Source organism: Canis lupus, chromosome 15, assembly GCF_011100685.1.
Source record: "Canis lupus familiaris isolate Mischka breed German Shepherd chromosome 15, alternate assembly UU_Cfam_GSD_1.0, whole genome shotgun sequence".
NCBI lineage: Eukaryota > Metazoa > Chordata > Mammalia > Carnivora > Canidae > Canis > Canis lupus.
In genome coordinates, this window is record NC_049236.1 from 42,512,088 (window position 1) to 42,533,167 (window position 21,080).

Consider the following 21,080-nt stretch of genomic DNA (forward strand, 5'->3'; position numbering starts at 1 on the left):
AGTGTATGGCAAATGCTTGGACCGGGCCAGTACATACAAATACTACAAGCATTAGTGCTTTCTTTCAGGCTATTTTATATTTAAATCCACACAGAACATGGCATAGCAATATATCAACACAGTATTTGTAGTTACAATCTCTGACAGCCTTATACAAATCTGTTCCACAGGAGGGGGGCACCAGGTGGGTAAGATGAACTGTTTCTTACTCTCTCCCTCTCTTAAAATTATCAAATTACCTGTGAATTTTGATGAGCTCTTATCCTGTCATTGTCTTTCAAGCCATCAATCCATGTTTACAAGCAGTCTGCCACCCTCACGCACGTTGCACGTACCTGGGACCGAATAGGCACAGTTGCACATGCCAAGAAGGCTACCATGGGGATGGCCAGGTGTGCTTACCAGTAGACCACTGCCAGACTAACTACGGAAACTGCTCTACAGAGTCTACAGTGTGCATATATGACGGGCCTGGACAGGTGAGCACGTGATGCAAAGAACTAGGGTGTCTAGAAGTAGGACAGGCCACCAAAGGTACGACTGTGCCATAGGTAGCATTTGTCTGCCAGGTTCTCCTACTTGGCCCTTTCAATACTCAATTTGGGCTTCCTCTCCAGGTAGACCTGCCTCTGCTCAGGGGTAACCTCACTCTGTCCCCTCCCCAATCCATCCTCTGAATTCATACTTTCTCAGATCCCCAGGAAAAACTTAACTGTCCTACCTCCTCTTGTGCTCTGGTCCTCAATGGTGATGGGCAACATATTTAGATTATATTAACAAATTAGGGACAGCCCGGGTGGCTCAGTGGTTTAGTACCACCTTCAGCCCAGGGTGTGATCCTGGAGCCCCGGGATCAAGTCCCATGTCAGGCTCCCGGCATGGATCCTGCTTCCCCCTCTGCCTGTGTCTTTGCCTCTGTGTGTGTGTGTGTGTCTCTCATGAATAAATAAATAAAATCTTTAAAAAAAAATAGATTAGCAAATTCACTGTTAAACAAGTCTTAGGTGAATATGCCATTGACTTTCACCTGCAATCCTCCATTCTCTCTCATCTTTTCAAAGTCATAGAGGACTCTTGGAACCAAAAATATTCTGTCCCAAAGAGATGAGCACTGACAAAATGTTGGGCAGCCCCAACAGAGAGTAGGGAGCAGTGAGGATATTCTGGGGTGAGACCTTGTCCCTCTAATTCATATCATAACCTTGATGAGTAAAAAGCAGCCAGGTCCAGAGACTTTTCTCAGGAATCTAGTTGAAAAAGCCTTTTCACTGATCCTCACCCATCCATCAACTATTTAACAGAAGCCCACTGTGTCCATAACTGCACATCAAGCTCAGTGGAGGAAATCTATCTGTACAGAAGGATATTGCTACCCAGGTGGAAGGAAAGGCTTCAGCAGAGTCATTTGTTCCCGACAATCCGATCACTCCATGGCAATGCTCATGGAGTTCTCTGCAGAGAATCTGCCCAATCTTATCTTCTGGGGGAAAAAATGTATATCACATGCCATTTCTGTTATCAATATCTGAGGTGGGTTTGGAAAGAAATGCAAGGAGCTGAGCCTCCATCCTCAAAATGAGGACCCTTATGGGAAAAGCCACATTACACTCTGAGCCAAGTTCCCAGGACATTGGGAGTGAGATTAAAAATAAACTTTGTCTCCAAAAATTGATCCAAGGCAAATTTTTAAGTCTTAGAAGCCCATCATTCGCACAGACGCAAGGCACTCATTATTCCCAATATTCCAGAGCAGAGTTCCTCAACGTTGGAATTACTAGCATTTGGGACTGGATAACCCTTTGTGGTGGGGGCTGTCCCATGCATTGCAGGATGTATAGCAGCACCCCCAGCCTCTGGTGACAAACCCTCCACCCTCTGTTGTGACAATCAGAAATTTCTCTAGACATTGCCAATGTACCTTAGGTTGAGACTCCTAACTGAAAACCACTCTTCTAAAGCAATAATATTTCCCATATGAACCTCAGTCTCCACTCACCGGTAGACAATCTAAAACCAGGTATTATGGAACCAGAAAGGCCCAGCATTAGGAAACAAGAAAGCCAAAAAGGTAAACTTAACAACCAAGGTATAATTTCCCAATGAGCAAAATATATAGACCTGACTCCCAATTCTGAAAACTTAGACAAATTTTTCATTTAAGCCCACACTTTGGACCTGCCAGTTTTTATGGCAAAATACAAACGAATTAGAGAAGGATGTCAGCCTCCATGACTAATAAGAGCCCTTTGTTTTTCTCTCCTGGTCTCCTGAAGTCTCACTGTGAGTGTAAGGAACATTACCACAATTACATGCCTGGAGTGGGGTGCAGCATGGCCGATGTCTGTGAGTCTAAGAACCCCTGTCACAGGAATGCTAACTGCAGTACCATCGCACCGGGCCAACCCAAGTAAGTCTGTTCAGCTCCACACCGTCTTAACATGTGGTGGCCAGTCAATGCTATAAGTTCCCTGAAAGGTAGGAAATGTGTCTGTCTTGATTCCACCTCCTCCCCCACCTAGCACCATGCAAGAAGTATGGTAGATACCAAGTAAATCTTTCTTTAATCACTGAATCATTCAACAATTGTTTCCTTTATAATGACCCTTAAAATGTGCTGACACACGGACCTGGCCTGATAACTTGGTGGTAAGTGGTCAGAGAGTGGGTGAAGGAAACCACTGTCGCCAGGAAAACACTTGTCTGCTGTGATGACAGGCATTTGACCTTGAACATGTATGCCTGCTTCCTCATTCATGAAATATTGCTTGCTGGTGGTGCCAAACAAGACTGGGGAAGGTGAACTAACAGCAGTGCTGTTTCCTGGACTCCAGGTTTTAAGAGAAGGGACTTACCGAGAGTAAAAATATTTGTGTGAAAACTCCTGAGGCAAAAGCAGCTTGTGAGGTGGTAAGAAGGTGGCGTTTGGAAGTGAAAGACCTAGGTTTGAGTCTCAGTGCTGGCAGCTACCAGGTGAATGACCTTGGGAAAGTGACACTGTCTCTCCGGTCTCAGTTTCCTCCATGTATGACATGAGCACGGTGGTGTTTACTATGTTGTGAACATTACATGAGAGAATGTTCTAGAAACGACTATGCAGCTATATTATGTTTAGTGGGTGGACTGGAGCTAGAACTCCAGTATTTGACTTCCAGACAGAGGTGCTACCTCTGTGTCACTTTCTGTTCTCATTGTCATTGGCATCTGTGAAGGACTCTTTGCTGCTGTGACCTCAAAGCCATAGCAGACATCGACCTATGGAACTACTAACGGTTTCTGTGTCTGCAGAGCCCCTTTCTATATTCTTCGAAGCTTATACTTTTTATACTCAAGTCTTGAATGGGTGGATCTGCCCAGACAGGTTTCACGATTGTTGTGTTTTATCCAGGCAAATAAGTAGATCTGTACTCACTGTGGGTAGAGTCAAGAGAGCTCAGGTGTCAGACACCTGGGTCAAGTCCCAGCTCTGCCATTTGCCTTAACCTCTCTGGGTTGTGTTTCCACTCTCATGAGAGGAGAACTGTACTTTTCACTAGGCCTGTGATGAGGATTCCAGAGAATATGTTCACCAGCCTCTGAGCAGAACCTGGCGTGTAGACAGCACTCCACACATGTGAGCGCACACGCCAACATACCACAGTCATACATGCAGGCACGTAGGCACGCACACATATGCGTGGACAGCTCACAGACTTTTTACCATCCTCTCAGAAAGTCTGAGTACAGTGCTTTAAACACTTGCCCTCCTTTGTATTTGAAAGGATAAAATCAGAAATGAAACTGGAAGGAACATCAGAATAATTTAAGCGGCATTAAAGCTTGTGTTTAGAACGTCGGTGGGGCCACCAGTGGATTTTTAGGAGGAGATGTATCACTCACGAACCTCCTTGGCCCTCTTCCCCCCAAAAGATGGACAGTCTGGGAAGGCTGCAAAGAAGACAGAGCTAAAGACTGGCTACATTACACGGAGTAAATATGGGTCTAATATCACTAACTTAGTTCAGGTAATTTAGTTACCTTGGATAAAGATTCATTCTGCTTATGCCTCTTCAAAATGGCAAAGCTTCTAAGCAGAATATTCAAAATCATACAGCGTTAGTCATAGATGTCCACCCAATAAAGAACAAGGTTAAATGTGGGCCCTCTTGCTCATCACTGGGGAGACCTTGGACAGGCCAAGTAACTTTTCCTTCGCCTGACAAATCTGCTAGAGACCTAGAATATCTCCCTGGGAAGAGTGAAGCCGATACATACATGCATCCTTTTAGACTATAAGCTCCATGTTGATGATTACTAAGAAAAATAAATAGCTTCCGGCCCGGCCCGGGCACTGAATTTTAAAGGGCCCTCTTCTAGCCCTACACTAGGTCCACCAGGACAAAGGGTCAAAGGAGTAAGGGACATGATCTCCTAGGGCCCGAGCCCCCCTTATAGACCACACTCAGGTACCTCTGCGTGCATGCTTCCAAACCAGCTCCTAGGACCCACACAAGCTCTTCCTGGTACCATCCTCCCCAGGGTATGGCTAAGAGCTGGTTGTTGGCGGGGGTATGGGTGAACAATCCCATTCCACCACTCTCACAGACACCCCTTTGGCTAGAGTTCCACCCAACTACTGTTCTTGAAACACACCATTAGGTTCCCAGCTTCATACACTTGTGCGTGCTAGTCCCCTTGCAGAGACATTGCCCTCCTCACCTCCCCTAAGCCAGGCTAGCTGATCCTTCACTGTTCATCACTTCTTGGCCTTTGGGGTAAGATCGAGTGATCATTCACTGTTCAGTTCAAGTGTCTCTATCTCTAGGATGTCTTCCCTGGCCCTCGATCACCCTGAACTGTGAAGAGTACACAGCACAGTGGTGATGAGCTCAGGCACTGCCATCGACAGGCTGTGTGGTCTTGAGTGAGATACCTAATCTCTTTGTCCCTCTGTTTCCTCACCTAAAATGTGGCTAATAACAGAACCTACCTCATAGCATTGTTGTATCAGGTAAGATACCAAGGTGAGGCCCGTGCAGAGGTGACTGGAATAGCAGCTATCAATAGAGGCTGGCTATCAGTCTCACCGATCTCCATTCCCAGTTGCGATGGAAGGTCCTTGGGGGTCCCGCCCTCCTCATCTTTAGTGCAACAGCTCCTGTCACTGATTAAAACAATGACATGAGTGACGCTTTGGAGGAACAAATGAATCAGTGAAGGACTGAAATGAACAAGCAAACAAGGGAAGGAAACAACCAGTCAGTCCTTTGGGACACCCTATAATTTCTAGATCTCAGCCAGCACTCCACGTAAGTAATTCCATTGCATAACTTATAAAATGCCAGTGGCTTATGGGTATTTTCAGAGCTGCAAGACAGCAAGAGGCCTTCGCTCCTAATAAAGAAGCAACTTGATTGCAAGGAACATGCCACAGCCACTGAAAGCATTGAAGTCAGGCACCCCATCTCGTGAAATCTCAGATTCTGGACCAAGATTTTAAACAACAGTGAAAAGTGTTTATATCCCACACATTCCATTCGGTGCTGTGACCGTTAAAACAATTCTCCTGACACTCCTAGACCAGCCAAGCCACTGTACGCAGAACAGACTATTGGCCTCACCACAGCTTAGGGAAGTTTTAGAGAGAAACGTACTTGGCAGTTTGTTCAAGCTTCTTCTTGCTATTATCAGCTGTCTTGAAATGACATTCCTGTAATTTAGCACAAGGACTATTGTGTCACCCTAGGAGGTACCAGTCTCCCTGTGGGCTTCGCAAATTCACTGTCCTGGAGTACAGCACCTGCGGAGGAAGCTGGTGCTTGGGTAGGAAACTGTTATTTGACCATGTTGAGTACATGTAACAGTGAAACCACTGTTTCACATTAGTGGTTCCTCCAACTCTATCGACACTTGGGGTCTGGAGGACCTGTCGTTGTGGAGGATGCCCCGTGCATTGTAGGGCACTCAAAGCATCCTTGGCCTCCAGCCGTCGGATACCAGCAGGACTTTTATCTCAGTTATGACAACCAAAAATATCTCTGGACGTTCTCAAGTGTCTCCCGGGCACTCTGGTTGCTCTATAAAAATTCCAGAGTCTCAATCAGTAAATAATCTGCCCATCACCCATCCAACCAGGAGACTCACATGTGTCCCAGAATTATTTTAAGTGGTCCTTTCTCCTAGAACCTGTCCCATATTTCTCTGGGCACAAGTGCTCACTTCCCCCTCTGTGCCCCATAGCATCCTATTCAATCTTCCCTCGTGGTCCTTCTCTGGAACTCAGCTGTGTTTAGGGACTTGCCCTGCTGTATCCTGGCTCCTTCACAGGATGGGTGGCTCCATTTTTCCAATCTCACCAACACTGTCACCATCATTGTCATAGTCATCACCATCTACCAAGTACGGAGCTCTTCCTACATGTCAGTCACTGTGCCAGCTGTCCTTGGTGCATCATCTCCTCCGTTGACAACCCTAAAGGTGTTAGTAAACCCATTTCACAGATGAGGGAGCTGAGACTTCAGGAAGTCAAGTGGCTTTATTTTGTTGCTAAAAATTGTTTGTTTTCAGGCCCATCTTCAGCATGTGAGATACTAACAGGGCCAGACATCTGTTATCATCACCTTTGTAGCCTCCTTCCTAGCAAGCTCCCTAGAATTAAGTAGATACTTGGCAAATAAGCAGTTCAACAATTAGGCATCATCCCAAGTGCTGGATATAATGAGGAGTGAGTGGGATGCAGGTCGTAGGCGAGCTTCCCATCCAGCAGAGGAGATACACCTCAGGCAGAGAGGGCTGTGGAGGAGGAGGTGCCCCCTGGCTGCTCCCATCAGGGAGAGTCAGGAGGCCAGTGATACTCCTTAGAGCAGATCATGCCTGAGCCATGAGGCGAGGCCAAGAGAACATAGCCGGCAGGGCACATGGCCTGAGAAAGACATCACAGTCTTAAAAATTTGCTGAAATTTGCAACATGCAGCAGGAAGGAGACACAGGCAAGTCCCCCAGGCGTCTTATGGGCCAGACCCTCTTCCACGGGTGAACAGAGTCCACGTCGTTTCAAGCTCCAGGGTGCCAGATTTCCCTTCTGGAGAGACCCCTCAGAGGGTTGTGTGAAGGACTGATTTGAGGGGAGGGAAGGGAGGGTGGAAAGGCTGGTGAGGAAGTCAACACAGCCATCTGGGCAGGGGTAATAAAACCCTGAAATAGTTGTTCAGCAAACTTGCTGAAAATAAGTCTGTTTGCCATGGGACCGTTTTTGGAGACACGACTGGACTTGTGAGTGTGTAACCGTCCTTTGGAAGCCTCTCCCCGACGTGAGTCACACCTGTGGGATGGACAATGGTGGCCTCCCTGCACCTCTCACCTTGCCACGGCCCCCCGCCTTGTGTCAGGTTCCTCACTAACCCCGGGACCCTGATGAACGTCTCCTTCCTAAGCACCAAGCACCTTGCCGGCTTCGTCGGTGGCCAGCAAACCTCAGTGACGTAGCAGGGCTGTCCGGAGCCAGCCCCTTCCTGAGCCCGGGAAGCCGATGATTAAATTTTCGGGATTGTGCAAGCTGGCTAATAGCCGACCGCATTTGAGACAGGCCAAGGTGCAGTGTGACCCGCGGGGACAGACCGGGCTCCAACCTGACTCTGCCCAGCACTGGCTCTTAAGTGCGCGCCGGCCCAGCCTGCTAGCACACCTTTACACTTTGTCCTTGACTCTTAGTCTTTTATGAAACTGTTGTATAAAACTGTGGTAAATTTCATTGTTTATGTGTTTATTGCAATTTGAGTGCCAGTTATCTTTCAACCATTCAGCAGGCACCTGCTTAAACCACGCTCTGCGCTAGATCTCAGCACTAACGCAGGGCATAAACATGTGCAGGGCAGCCCCGGTGGCGCAGCGGCTTAGCGCCGCCTGGGGCCCGGGGTGTGTTCCTGGAGACCCTGGATCCAGGCTCTCTGCATAGTGCCTGCTTCTCCCTCTGCCTGTGTCTCTGCCTCTCTCTCTCTCTCTGCATCTCTATGAATAAATAAATAAAATCTTAAAACAAAAAACAAAAAACATGTGCACAGCCCTCGCTCTTTCTCTGATCTCTAACAGGGAGTTGGTCTGGAGGCTCTCCTTACTCAATGGCTCTAACCCCTGAGGCTGTGTTTTCACCTTCCCCGTAGATGCACTTGCCAGAAGGGTTACGTGGGTGACGGCTCAACTTGTTACGGAAACATCATGGAGCAACTGAGGGAATTAAACACTGAACCCAAAGGAAAATGGCAAGGAAGGTTGACCTCTTTCATCTCACTCCTGGGTACGCGGCTACAGGTGTTGATGGACACGTAAAGGGCAATCATCTTGCAGCCAAGGCACCTGCAAGGCACAATCTTTCAGAAAGGGACAGGGGAGGCATCTATTGTAATTGGGCCCCTAGGGAGGCATCATGCAGGCCAGAGGGAAAAAACAGGCAGCTCTTTCCAAGGAGACAAGGAGGTAGTGCCAAGAGGTCTGGCAGTGCAACAGGTGGTAGGCAGAATGCTGAGGACAGAGTCCTGGGGTCACTGGAGATGAACAAGTCTGCAGTAACAATGTGATAGGGCAGCTACTGATGTGAGGATGGAGACCATTCTCTTTCCCTGGACCTTATGGGTCCTCCAGATGTGAAGCAAGGTTGGCAGTAATAAGGGAACAGAGAGTCACTAAAACCTGGGGCTGTATCCATGGTCCACAGTGGGTGCCAGGGAATTTGGAGAACAGGTGTCAGATCTTCTCACATGTTCCTGGTGTTTAGCATTGTTGCCCCACCCCCTCCCCAGCCACTAATTGTCTGCAGTGACACCAGCCCCTCAGGCAGGGTGACAATCTAAAATGCCTTCATCTTTTCCAAATGCCCTCCAGGGGCCATTACCTAACACCCCCTTGAGAATGAACTATTACATTTGATTGCCCCATTGGACAAGACTTTCAATAAGATACAAATCTGTCCAATCAACAGAAAGTAAAACACAGACTTGACCAATCAACAGAAGCCTTAAAATGTTAATACCAAGAATTCACCAGTCACCAAAAAATGATTTCCCAGAAAGAGCACAAACAGAGGATAGATCAGTGCCACCTTGTTGGCATAGGTCTTCCCACCCAGACTGCACACGTATCCTCCTCTTGCCCAGGCATCTTCCAGGGAGTCAAGTACTTGTGACTTGCTTCTGGCTTCTTACAGCCTCCCTCTGAGGCCTCAGACTATCAGATGACAGCAGGCAGGGGTGACAGTGTCCTTTGCAGAGTATGCCCTGGAGCATTTCCCTGGACAAAGCCCCATCACCTTCCACCCACTTATGAAGTGCTGGTCCACGTTGTCTGCTATGTGACAGCCCAGAGCCCACCCTGCTGTCCCAGCTTCTCCAGCAGGATGGAAACAGCTCCTGCTACGTAACTTGCAGGGCATCATGCAAAATGACAAGATGGGGTCCTTTGTTCAAAAATTATTAAACATTTCACGGCGGCAACAGCAGAGAATTACATCAAGCATGAGGATCTTCTGAGCTGGCCCTGGATGGAACAGGCCTGTGTCTCCACTCACTGTGATGACAAACAGCCCAGAAAGTCAGGCACGGGTCAGGGACCTGCCAGGATTGTCTGAGGATTTTGTCACATGACCCTCACAGAAGGTGTCATCCCAGGGTCTCCTTGAAGCCAAACCATAGTTCTGTAGAACCTCTGGGGCCGTGGCATCATGATGCCTTTTGCTTTCTTGGAGCTTCCCGGGTTACAAGAGCCACACATACCAGTTAGAATAGATAAGCTCATTGCTTGATTTACTCTTCATATGCCGCTGACTCACTTGGTGTTTTCCTTCTTTACATATTTCTATTCCCAAGACAAAACCTATGCCTGGCCGCTAACTAACCTGGGACCCTTCACTGTGCTCTTGCCCACAGACAAGGGACTGAAAGGATTCAATGTAAGTATTTAAAATAAAGTGGTAAACCCACAACAAAATTAAATCTACTGATGATAAGGATGGTGATTTGGGGCGAGGGAGTGGGGGTAAGTAAAAGTTTAGTAAAATATGACACCCTGACCACATGTACACTGATTGGAAGACATGTACTTGCATGTCCAGCTTTCTAGAGGGCCCACCAGTGTCCCCTTCCAATCAAGACCCCTTCAAGGGTAACGACTGAGGGATCTTAAGTATCATCACATGATAAATAGAATTTGCATAACGTAAAACTGCTTACTTCCTGCAAGAAGAATTAACCTAACATATAAGCTGCATATTCATTCCTTTAAAATCATAATATATAATGGAATCCCTGGGTGGCTCCATTGGTTAAGCGTCCAACTCTTGATCTTGGCTTAGGTCTTGATCTCAGAGTTGTGAGTTCTGGTCCCACACTGGGTTCCATGCTGGATTCCATGCTAGGTATGGTGCCTACTTAAGAAAAAGTCATCATAAATGATGACAGTGGTGGAGGAAAGTAGGAGAACACTGTGGTCTTCTACATGAGCAGCTGCTCTCTGAAGTAATATCATGCAGTGGGAATGAAATCCATGATGCCTGGAGGAGGCATCCTATCATGACGGTGTCAATACAGCTGTTACATTTGCTTTAACAGAGATAATGGACATGCTGATGTGCATAAAAGTGGTTTATCTTAATCCAAGATATTTTGTGATGATAATTTTTTGCTGCATTGAATAAAAACCCAGGAAGTGCCAGACCCTTCACCCTAATATCCACCACTGTCAGACAATCTGAGATGAATCAGCCATTAAACTTCAGAAGTAGCCTCATGCCCCTCCTACTGGGGAAGAAAACTTACGAATAGGGAATGTCTCTGCACAAGGCACTTTGCATGTGGTCTCTTGTTTAATATATAGATTATTCACACAGAATTAATAAAAAGTATCTGTTGAATGATTGCTGACAAAATTTAATACTGACAAAATGTAGAGTTGATCCAGTGGATTTCAAAAATCCTAATTTTCCTGTTAAAAGCTCTATGGATCTAGTTTGCACTGTCTTTTTTTTTGTTGTTGTTGTTGTTTTTGGGTTTTTTTTGCACTGTCTTTTTTAAATTTAAATTCAGTTAGCCAACATACAGTACATCATTAGTTTCAGATGTAGTTTTCAATAATTGATCAGCTGCATCTAACAGCCAGGGCTCATCCCATCACGTGCCCTCCTCAGTGCCAGTCAGTCACCCAGTTACCCCGTCCCCCCACCCACCTCCCCTTCTGCAACTCTGAGTTTGCACTTTCTTTTCACATAACTTCTTGTTTCTTTCCCATCTGCTCTGTGGGCTCAAGATGATTCCTGAGTGCCTACACCTTCCTTACTGCTGGTGGTCTAGGAGGACACGGAACACCACCTCCCACTCTCTAGATGGCACTGCCCCCAAAGTCACCTGTGTCTGAGAAAGCCCAAGCCCGAATTCGGGTACCCTGGCATTGATGTCTCTGAGTGGCCAGTGCATGCCCCATAGCCTCACTTTGTCCTTTAAACACCAATGGAGACTGAGAGAACTGGCTCTTTTTCCTTAGGTAGAAGATCTCTTGGTGGATAAGAAGGCTGCTCAGTACTTTGTGAAACTCCACATAATTGCTGGGCAGATGAGCACCGAGCGTATGAATAACACAGACACTTTCTACACCCTGACTGGGAAGTCAGGAGAAATCTTCAATGGCGATAAGGTGAGGATCTCTCTGATTTTCACTCCCAGAAAAGAAGTGTCTGCTGAGCCAGTGCCCACAGAATCTCTGTCTGTGTTTGGCCCCATGGAGGTTACAAGGAACTTCCTTCCTTATTCCTTGTTTGCCAAAGCACTTCCCTATGAGGGAAGAAGCCGAGAGCAACACCAGGAGGGATCTGGCAGGAGAGGAGGATTGTGGAGACAGGGTTATAAAATGCTGGGCTTTGCTGTGGTTTGAATTCATCTTTAAGGGCACATCATTCAGGTGTCAGCAGGAAGGAGAAGCTGTGCAGTGTTTCCTGGAAGCGCTGGCACAAAGCCAGATCAGCATCCCTCTTATAAGAGGAAATGGATTATGTTTGTTTTAGGTTGCTGGAGCTTATCCATCTTCTGCAAACCTAGCACTCCTTCTCCCCTATGCCATGAGTCCTGTTCTGTTGTTTATGTAAAACTACCCTTCCCCCTTCTCACAAATAACTTTTCCTGTCACTTTACTGAGCGAAAGAGGATGTGATTAATAGAACATGCATGTGCGGGTTATGACCTATATTGTTGCATTTCACCAACTATCAACAGTTGATAGGTTATTGAGCACTTAATCTATGCAAAGTACTGACATAAACCTTCATTTATGTTGTATAAGACTGGCAACAACCTCATAAAGGAGATTTTTCAAGTGGGAAAACCAAGAGATCATGAGTAAGGGCCAGAGGCAAGATTCAAATGCAGATCTCCTTGCCTGATTCATTAACCAGTGTGTTGTACTGTGTGTGTAAGGATGGATGGATGGACGGACGGGTGGATGGACAGATGGACAGATGAGTGGATGGATGGATGGATGGATGGATGGACGGTGGACAGATGGATGATGGATGATGGACAGAGATATCTAGATAGATGGATGAAAATGTAGCTTCTTTTCTCACAAGGACATTCTTTCACTCATTCATTCATTCACCCATTCATTCACTCATTCAATACATATTTATTGTCTATAGCTTGTAAGAGCCACATGAAAGGAAGAAGGAATTAGCTTCAGTCATTTATGCAACAAAAATTTTTTATTCTGTGCCTTGGCTATAAAACACACTAAAGTAGGTGATAAGTTTACAGTAAATTGAATCGTTTTGCCCTTTTCACCCTTGCAGGCTATTGGGGGAGACTTATGATTCCTTATTCACATTTAGCAATCACTGGTAGTCATCAGTGGTTTCACACATTATCTCATTTGATCTTAATGAAAGACCTGTGAAATCAAACAAGAAAGTGCCAAGTTTCCTATTTGAGATTAAGTGATTTATCCAAGATCATATAGCCAATAGATGACAGCCAAGGACTCAAGACTTCTAATCCAGTACTCCTTCAAGGATACCACATGAATTTTATTTTTTCTTGGTGTTTTAGGACAATCAAATAAAGCTTAAACTCAGTGGAGGCAAAAAGAAGGTAAAAATTATACAGGGGGACATAGTTGCTTCCAATGGGCTCCTGCACATCCTTGACAGAGCCATGGACCAGATGGCACCCACATTTGAGAGCAACACTGAGGTGAGACATTTCCCAAATCCATCTTTCTTTGTTCCCGGGAGAGTCATATCAAAGAAGAAAATGCATGCCAGCACTATGTGGTTGTCCTTCTTGTGCTCTAGGACCCTAACCATGGGGAAAATAGGATAATTTCTGTTTTCAGTGGAAACTTCTGCCAACAGAAAGAAAAACATACAACAGGTGCATGAAAGATCTCAATTTTATGACCTCTTTCATGGCCACATATGATGATTCAGTCTAGTATCCATTTGTCGTGAAAAGTTCTCTCTTGTGCTTTATGGGGGAGGGCAGTCCTCACTGCAATAGAAATTTATTTCTTTTGACTCATTTGATTATGGCCAAAGGCTACCTCAGAATACACAGATCTAAACCACTTTTTCAATAACAACAGGAAGCATTTCTATAATGTGTTGTGGTTGACTTGGTTCTTTTCTATCCACATTTACCCATAAACTCTGTCACAAACCTTTTAATGTTGGGGTGTCTATTTCCTAAACTGCCTGTTTCTTTTTGTGATTTTTAGCAAACCATAATGACAATGCTGCAACTAAAATACAGCAAGTTCAGATCTTTGTTAGAGGTACGTACTTTTCATGAGCTTCTGGAACATGGTTTTATGTCCAGTCTTTTATATAATGAGCAGAGGTGTCAATGATAAATATTTGCCAAGGAATGACTTGAAGTATTTGTCAGAGATAGGTTGCAGATATAAACTTTCATTTCTCAAATGCAGGAAACCAATGTGGGACGTGTCTTAGAAGAAGATGGGGCTGGCACACCATACACCATTTTTGTTCCAAGTAATGAAGCCTTGGACAATATGAAGGATGGCACTCTTGATTACCTCCTTTCTCCAGAGGTATGGTATTCTACATACTCTGATGGCATCGTGTCAGCATTGCTGCCTCAGCCTATGCCCATACAGACTTTTTGCAAACTAGAGATGTTCATGTATCACCATCTACCCTCTAGCAACCGAGGCAGACATCATTAATCAATCACAGTCCTCTGGAACCATGGATGTGGCTCCAATATCCTGGACAGAGTTCCAAGTAGCCAGTCAGACTGAGCACAGGAAATAAAATCTATTTGCTGCCCTAGTTCTACATGATTAGTTTGATTTTTCCTGGCTCTTCTAGTATATCTCAGTGGCAAAATCAATATTTTGATTTCCCTACTCCAAAACTACCGAGAAGATGAATTCCAAACTAAACCACCCTGGGACAGGTCTAGGCTAAATGTAAAAGGCACAAATCTTGGGGGGACCTGAGTGGCTCAGTGGGTTAAGTGTCTGACTTGACCTCAGCACAGGTCTTGATCTCAGGGTCGTGAGTTCAAGCCTCATGTTGGGCTCCATGTTAGACATGGAACCCTCTTTAAAAAAAAGAAAAAGGAATAAATGTTATTTTTAGATGCCCCAGACATTGCTTTCTATTGCATTCACCTCTCTTCACAATAACCCTCCACCCCTATTTACCATAAGACTTCAATTCTTTCACATTCTCATCTAGAAAGGAGATTTTTCTCCTTCACACAAGAGCGTAAATGACTGGCACCATTTAAAGTGTTTCCTCTCCCAGAAATAACAGCCTGAAGCTGAAGGGAAGAGTGACTAATTATGGAATTTCATTCATTAGAATGTGAGGTGATGGAATTCTAGGAAGGGCCATAGCTTTCCTCCAGTGCCCTAAAATCATGCCACCATCCTGGCAACGGGGCAAGACTACTCACAACCTCATGTAGATCAGCTCATTGCACAAAATGAGGGGCCCGGATCTTTTAGGGCAGAGATTCCTAAATTTCAGTGTACTTAGAAATCGCCCTTGGAGCCTGTTATGTAGGTGGCTCACAAACCATTCCCCAAGCGTTCTGATTTAATGGCACCTCCATGAGATCTAGAAATAGACATTTGGGGAAAGTACCAACTTTTTAACTCAGGTGACCCAGGCCACACTGTTTCTGGAACCCTGAGACTCATTGCATGTATGGCTTAGAGATGCACAGGGCTACAAACCTCTCTAGAATACTTTCGGGCATCTACAAGGACATCTTGCTTTCAGAAAATTTTGGATTAAAAAAACGTGTGGATCCAAAAGATAAATCAGAAGGTAATCTCTCACATTGCAAGCAGATGTTCACCACGTGAAAGGATTCACTACGGGTTTCTGCTTGAACTGTTGGATTTCCCAGTGTCTTCAAGATAGAGCACTGTTGTAAAACTATGTATGATTCACATGCACATTTTCTGAAACCTAAACATTGCAGAAAAACTGGTGTAGCTCTCTTTGAAACACAAATTCACGCTGAATTTTAAAGCAAAAAAAATAATAATAATAAAATAATAATAATAATAATACTCCCCTGGGAGATTATTAAAATCCAGAGATTATATGGCTTCACTGAGTCCATAGCTTCTACTTTAATACAGGTTTTTAAAAATAATATTAAAGGCGTTCTCAGACAGCTAACCAGCTACACCTAGAATTAAAGCAAAATCTTTTCATTCGAATAGAAAAACAGCAACCTCCCTGCTTTTCTGTCAAGCACCTTTGCTCAGAAAGCTCTCGTCTTTGTCTTCCTTCCTAACTCCTTGGAGCTGTGGCTGGAGCAGCTTGCTTGGGCTATGGGGAGGAGACTATGTAGTCTTCCCAGCCCCCTCCAGGGAGAGCGCCTTGCAGCCTGACACTGACCTAGGGCGGGAGCACTTCTACAGCAGAAGCTGGCCTGTGCGGAGCTCGGAGCTCGGGGCTCCCTTGGCTCCACAGAGAACAGATGTGCCGCTGCCGCTGGCTCCCCATCTCCTTGCTCCCAGAGGCAGCATCCTTCTGCCCTCAAAGGTTATAAATGCTGCAAGTTTCCTGGTTCTGAGTCAACAGTCTCCTTCCACATTGGTTTCTAGGTGAGGAATAGGATGATCTTCTCCGCTTTATTCTCAGGCCCAGAGCCTGTTGAGTTAAAGCTTCTCAACCTCTTGGAAGGTCTTTGTCTCTCCAGACATTTGAATAGCATGCTTCAGCTTTATTTCAGGGATGAAATCCAGCAGGAGACAGAAAGGGCCCCATCAGCTCTGCTGATGAAATGGAAAATAAATAGATTTCATTAGAGGAGCGGCTTCTGATTCTGATCTTCGAATGCCACATTTCCTTCCCAGCATATCTTTTTGCTTTGGGGAGAACTGAAGCAAAAAGTCCAGGAACTATGCTGCCCCCACAGAGACCGCAGCTACTGATAAGCAGCCCCAGTTAATGATTTGTCACCGAACCAGGCGAAACAAAAGCAAAGGGAAGGAGAGACTGACCCCACCAGCTCATGAGATGAAGGGAGGTGACACCGTGGAGTCCGGGCTCATAGGAGCAATGTGGTAGAAAAACTCTATGACCTGGCATCAAAGGGCTGGGTTTTTGTTTTTTTGTTTTTTTGTTTTTTACCTAAAACGTCAGGGAGGGGGCAGATGTCTTCATGAGAGAGAGGCTCTGCTACAAACAGCAGCTCCTGGACACGCACCCTGTTTAGCTGAGCCACCTGGACTGACTCCTAACCGAATGATGGCCCTCGTGGCCCACGGCCACACGAGGCAACAGGCACACACGATGGCAGGGATGATGCCCAGCAGCTCCTCGGCCCTTTTCTTTCTCCTGCTTCATGTGAAAAAAAGGATCAAACGCCAGTTAATTCTGGGGCTCTGGAAGTGAATGATCCAGTCGGTAACGTCCTCCCTATAGAATCAGAGGATCAGAAGGGTCCCACTACTCTTTATTCTGCAGGTGAAACCAGGGCCTGGAGGGAGCCATGTGGCATGCTCAGGGTGACAGAGTCCCAATCAGGACTGCAAGGTCAAGCTCACTGCTTTTCCTAGGACCCCTTCCCCCCTTTTAACTTATTGGCACAAGTGTTTGCACGGGGCCTGCCATATGCCACACACTTTATGGCCTGGCAGCCCATTCATACACCAGGCAGATCTGGCCCTTGCCTCCCGAGGGTGTGCAGTCCCTTTGGGCTGGCATTACCCATCGGTCCCCACTTTTTCTCACCCCTTCCACCACTGAACATCCAAACTTATAGTAGCACTGCCTCTGCCGGCGAGTGCTCACATGTGGGAACCGTGAAGCAGCTGCGAGGGGAAGACAAGAGCCAGACACCCAGGAACGGAGCTAGGGCTGCAGGAAGTGTCACATCCAGGCCTGGTCCCCAGGGTCCCATGTCAACATTCTTACTGCTAACCCTGCCTGGCTCACGGTGCTGTGGGCTGGTAGTTGTGGGGACCACACAATGCATCACCCAGAGGGAATGCAGTTGCCAACATATAGGGCGGAAAGCAGGGTGGCCACAGACGAGCCAGGACATGTGGTCACTTCACAGCCTGGGGACCTAGACCCAGTGCGCAGGGCCTGTTCTCCACAGGGCCGCTGGCTGCTGGAGCTTGCCCCTGGGGTAGTCAGCCTTGGGGAGGCTCCTGCAATCCTGACTGTGATCCTCCTCCCAGCCTCACCCATGCGTCCACCAGTGTGCCATTTAAGAAGCAGAACTCCAGTGTCAGGAAGCCTGTGCCCCCGGCTCTGACTGCAGGGAGTCTGCAGGCCAACCACAGCAGACCCCACAGCTGCTGTGCCCCACAGAAAGGTCCCCTGTGCCCCTCACCTCTGCGAGCTCCCCCCCAGGCCACCCCTGTGGGGATGGCTCCCCCTGCCGAGAGTCTCAAGACCCCTTTCCTCCACCTGCTGCAAACACTTCTGGGGCATGAGAGACCCTGGGCAGGGCTTTGGAGGAGCGCTGACCATGTACCATGCAGGTGCAGAGGGGAGGTGTCTGCCCAGCTGTTCCTAGAAGGGTGGGGCATTCCCAAATTACCAGGATGTGGTCCGACACACAGACATTCACTTATGGAGGAAGTGAAATGGGATCATAAGCTAAGGCTGCCTTAGCAATTCCAGAATGTGGCTTCAGACCTTCTAAGAGATGATGGAATTGAGGGTGGACATCTTAGGCTTATCCCCTAGGTTAGCTTGGTGAGCTCATGTAGCTAAAACTCGCCGTTGTCACACGTAAAATGAGTCGATAGCAGTCCTTCCCCCCACAAGGCTTTTAAGAAAATCAAATAAAACGTGCGCAGAGTGCTTCCAGAGTGGCTGCTGCCACAGCACAGGAATGGGGTGAAGCTCGGCTCCTCGGTGTTGGGGTCCTTTCACCCTGCCCTCCCAGTGAGGACACTAGGGGTCATTTATTTTTATTGATTATGTGTCCAGAGTAACTAGAGTCCCACAAAAGGGGAGAGCAGTACTTCCTACAGGGACTAAAGAAGCATTTTGATTGTTTTGCAGGGATCCCGGAAGCTTCTGGAACTCGTCAGATACCACATTATCCCACTTACTCAGGTTGGCCCCACTTTCCTGCCCTATTTTCCCTGTTGTCCGTGTATCTGACCTAGTCTCACATTCTGTTATTACAGCTCCAGAAAACACGTGACAGTGGTTCTTTACTTGTAGCTCTGGGCCTAAGGGTGGGGAATAATGAGCCCATTATCAAGGGGACCCTCGAAGCCACAAAACTGGTGAAACCAGGGCTCCCATTATTTATTTCCTGGACTTCCAGACTATTGTTTCCAATGAGACCTTCACAAAAGCAGGGCTCATGCCTCGCTCAAAATGTGTTGTTCTCTTCTCTTTGCAGCTTGAGGTGGCGACCCTCATTCTGGCCCCACACATTAGGAGCCTGGCCAACCAGTTCATCCAGTTCAACACCACAAGCAATGTAGGTGTCACAACTCACATGCGTTTCTGCTCTGCTTGTCGCTATTGGCCTACCTCTACCCTAACTCACAGGCTTCTGTCTTTAGGATCACTGCATTTATTTGTTATTTTTTTCACTTCACTATTGTGTTTATTTGCTGACCAAGTGCCCGTGTGAGACCCAGAACTAGATGCCAAGGATAAAGCAGTGAGGAATACAGGCTTACACTGCAGCCAGGAAAACACACTTTAAACAGCTTAGTAATGATCTCATGATTTTGTTACGATTATAAGAAGTGTCATTTTAATTATGGTGAGAGTTTACAATAGGAGGAAGCTGCAAATGTCTGGGTGTCTAGAGGTCCTCGAGACGGGGGAAGCAATGCTTTAGGCAAGCTTCAAAGGGTGAGTACAGGCAACCTGGGCAGAGATGAGTAGAAGAAAGATCCAAGCAGCAGGGAGACTGTGCAGAGGCCCTGCGGTGGAAAGGAACATGACTCACTTAAGAGACTCAGTGAAGGCAGCTTTATTGAGCTGATCCCCTGGTCTAATACCAGCACAAGGCTGTGAAGACACAGATTATGACTCCTGTTAATCCACTGGTGCTGGTGGTGGAGGTGGTGGAGGTAGAAGAGGTGGTGGAGGTGGAAGAGGTGGTAGAGGTGGAGGTGGAGGTGGTGGAGGAGGTGGAGGTGGAGGAGGTGGTGGAGGAGGTGGAGGAGGTGGAGGTGGTGGTGGAGGTGGTGGAGGTGGAGGTGGTGGTAGTGGAGGTGGTGGAGGTGGTGGAGGTGGTGGTGGAGGTGGTGGTGGAGGTGGTGGAGGTGATGGAGGTGGAGGAGGTGGAGGAGGAGGAGCTAGAGGTGGTGGAGGTGGAGGAGGTGGTGGAGGTGGTGGAAGTGGAGAAGGTGGTGGAGGTGGAGGAGGTAGAAGAGGTGGTGGAGGTGGAGGAGGTGGTGGAGGTGGTGGAGGTGGAGAAGGTGGTGGAGGTGGAGAAGGTGGTGGAGGTGGAGAAGGTGGTGGAGGTGGTGGAGGTGGTAGAGGAGGTGGAGGAGGTGGAGGAGGTGGAGGTGGTGGAGGTGGAGGAGGTGGAGGAGGTGGTGGAGGTGGTGGAAGTGGAGAAGTTGGTGGAGGTGGAGGAGGTAGAAGAGGTTGTGGAGGTGGTGGAGGTGGAGGAGGTGGTGGAGGTGGTGGAGGTGGAGAAGGTGGTGGAGGTGGTGGAGGTAGTGGAGGTGTTGGAGGTTGAGGAGGAGGTGGCGGTGGTGGAGGTGGTGGAGGTGGAGGAGGAGGAGGAGGTGGTGGAGGTGGTGGAGGTGGAGGTGGAGGAGGTGGTGGAGTGGTGGAGGTGGTGGAGGTGGAGGAGGAGGTGGCAGTGGTGGAGGTGGTGGAGGAGGAGGTGGAGGTGGTAGAGGTGGAGGTAGTGGAGGTGGAGGTGGTGGAGGAAGTGGAGGAGGTAGAGGAGGTGGAGAAGGTGGAGGTGGAGGAGGTGGTGGAGGTGGAGGAGGTGGTGGTGGAGGTGGTGGAGGTGGAGGAGGAGGTAGAGGTGGAGGTGGTGGAGGTGGAGGAGGTGGAAGTGGTGGAGGAGGTGGAAGTGGTGGAGGTGATGGAGGTGGTGGAGCAGAGAACAGCTGAGCAAAGGCCTGAAGGACATGGAAACACAGGCAAGCAGCAAGAATATCTGGGGGAAAGAGCATTCCAGAGAGAGAGTGAGCGAGAGAGCGCAAGGACAAACACAGGAGGAAGCTGTGCCTGTGCAGGAACAGCCAGATCAGGGCACCTGAAGAGGGGGTGAAGGAAGAGCAGTAGGGGCAGTCAGGGCAGTGGGAAGAGGGGGAGGAGTGCAGTCAGGTCCCACTCGGGCCTGAGGATTTCCTCTGGATGAGAGGGAAGGGGCAGGATATGGAGCAGCGAGGTGACGTGATGGGCATCGGTCCCTCGTCCCTCGGGGGAAGCTGGCTGGGAGCTGGCGCATTGACGCAGGGAATGATGGCGACTCCGACCCGGGCTCCAGGGCCGTGGGGACGGCAGCTGCCTCCGAAGGGAGCTCCCAGGGAGTCTGGGCTGGGACGGGCTAGAGGAAGACGTCCCGAGCCCGGGAGCCACGGGGCCGGGTCGCGGTCAGCGCCGCAGGACAGGCGAGCAGGGAAGCGGGTGGGCC

General features: G+C 47.8%; 1 protein-coding gene across 4 annotated transcripts in view; it reads left to right on the forward strand.

Annotated features, from left to right (window-relative positions):
* STAB2 (stabilin 2) overlaps positions 1 to 21,080 on the forward strand; it is a 140,577-nt gene that overhangs the window by 30,539 nt on the left and 88,958 nt on the right. For all 4 annotated transcript variants that reach the window (XR_005370723.1, XM_038558865.1, XM_038558866.1 and 1 more), the window contains exons 8-17: positions 283 to 479; positions 2,274 to 2,407; positions 8,136 to 8,269; positions 9,834 to 9,916; positions 11,503 to 11,652; positions 13,056 to 13,199; positions 13,723 to 13,779; positions 13,933 to 14,058; positions 18,518 to 18,571; positions 18,867 to 18,947. Coding sequence is in view for 3 of the 4 variants with exons in the window: in XM_038558865.1 (XP_038414793.1) it covers positions 283 to 479; positions 2,274 to 2,407; positions 8,136 to 8,269; positions 9,834 to 9,916; positions 11,503 to 11,652; positions 13,056 to 13,199; positions 13,723 to 13,779; positions 13,933 to 14,058; positions 18,518 to 18,571; positions 18,867 to 18,947 (1,160 nt within the window). In the remaining variant the exon portion in view is untranslated. The remainder of the gene's footprint in view (positions 1 to 282; positions 480 to 2,273; positions 2,408 to 8,135; positions 8,270 to 9,833; positions 9,917 to 11,502; positions 11,653 to 13,055; positions 13,200 to 13,722; positions 13,780 to 13,932; positions 14,059 to 18,517; positions 18,572 to 18,866; positions 18,948 to 21,080) is intronic.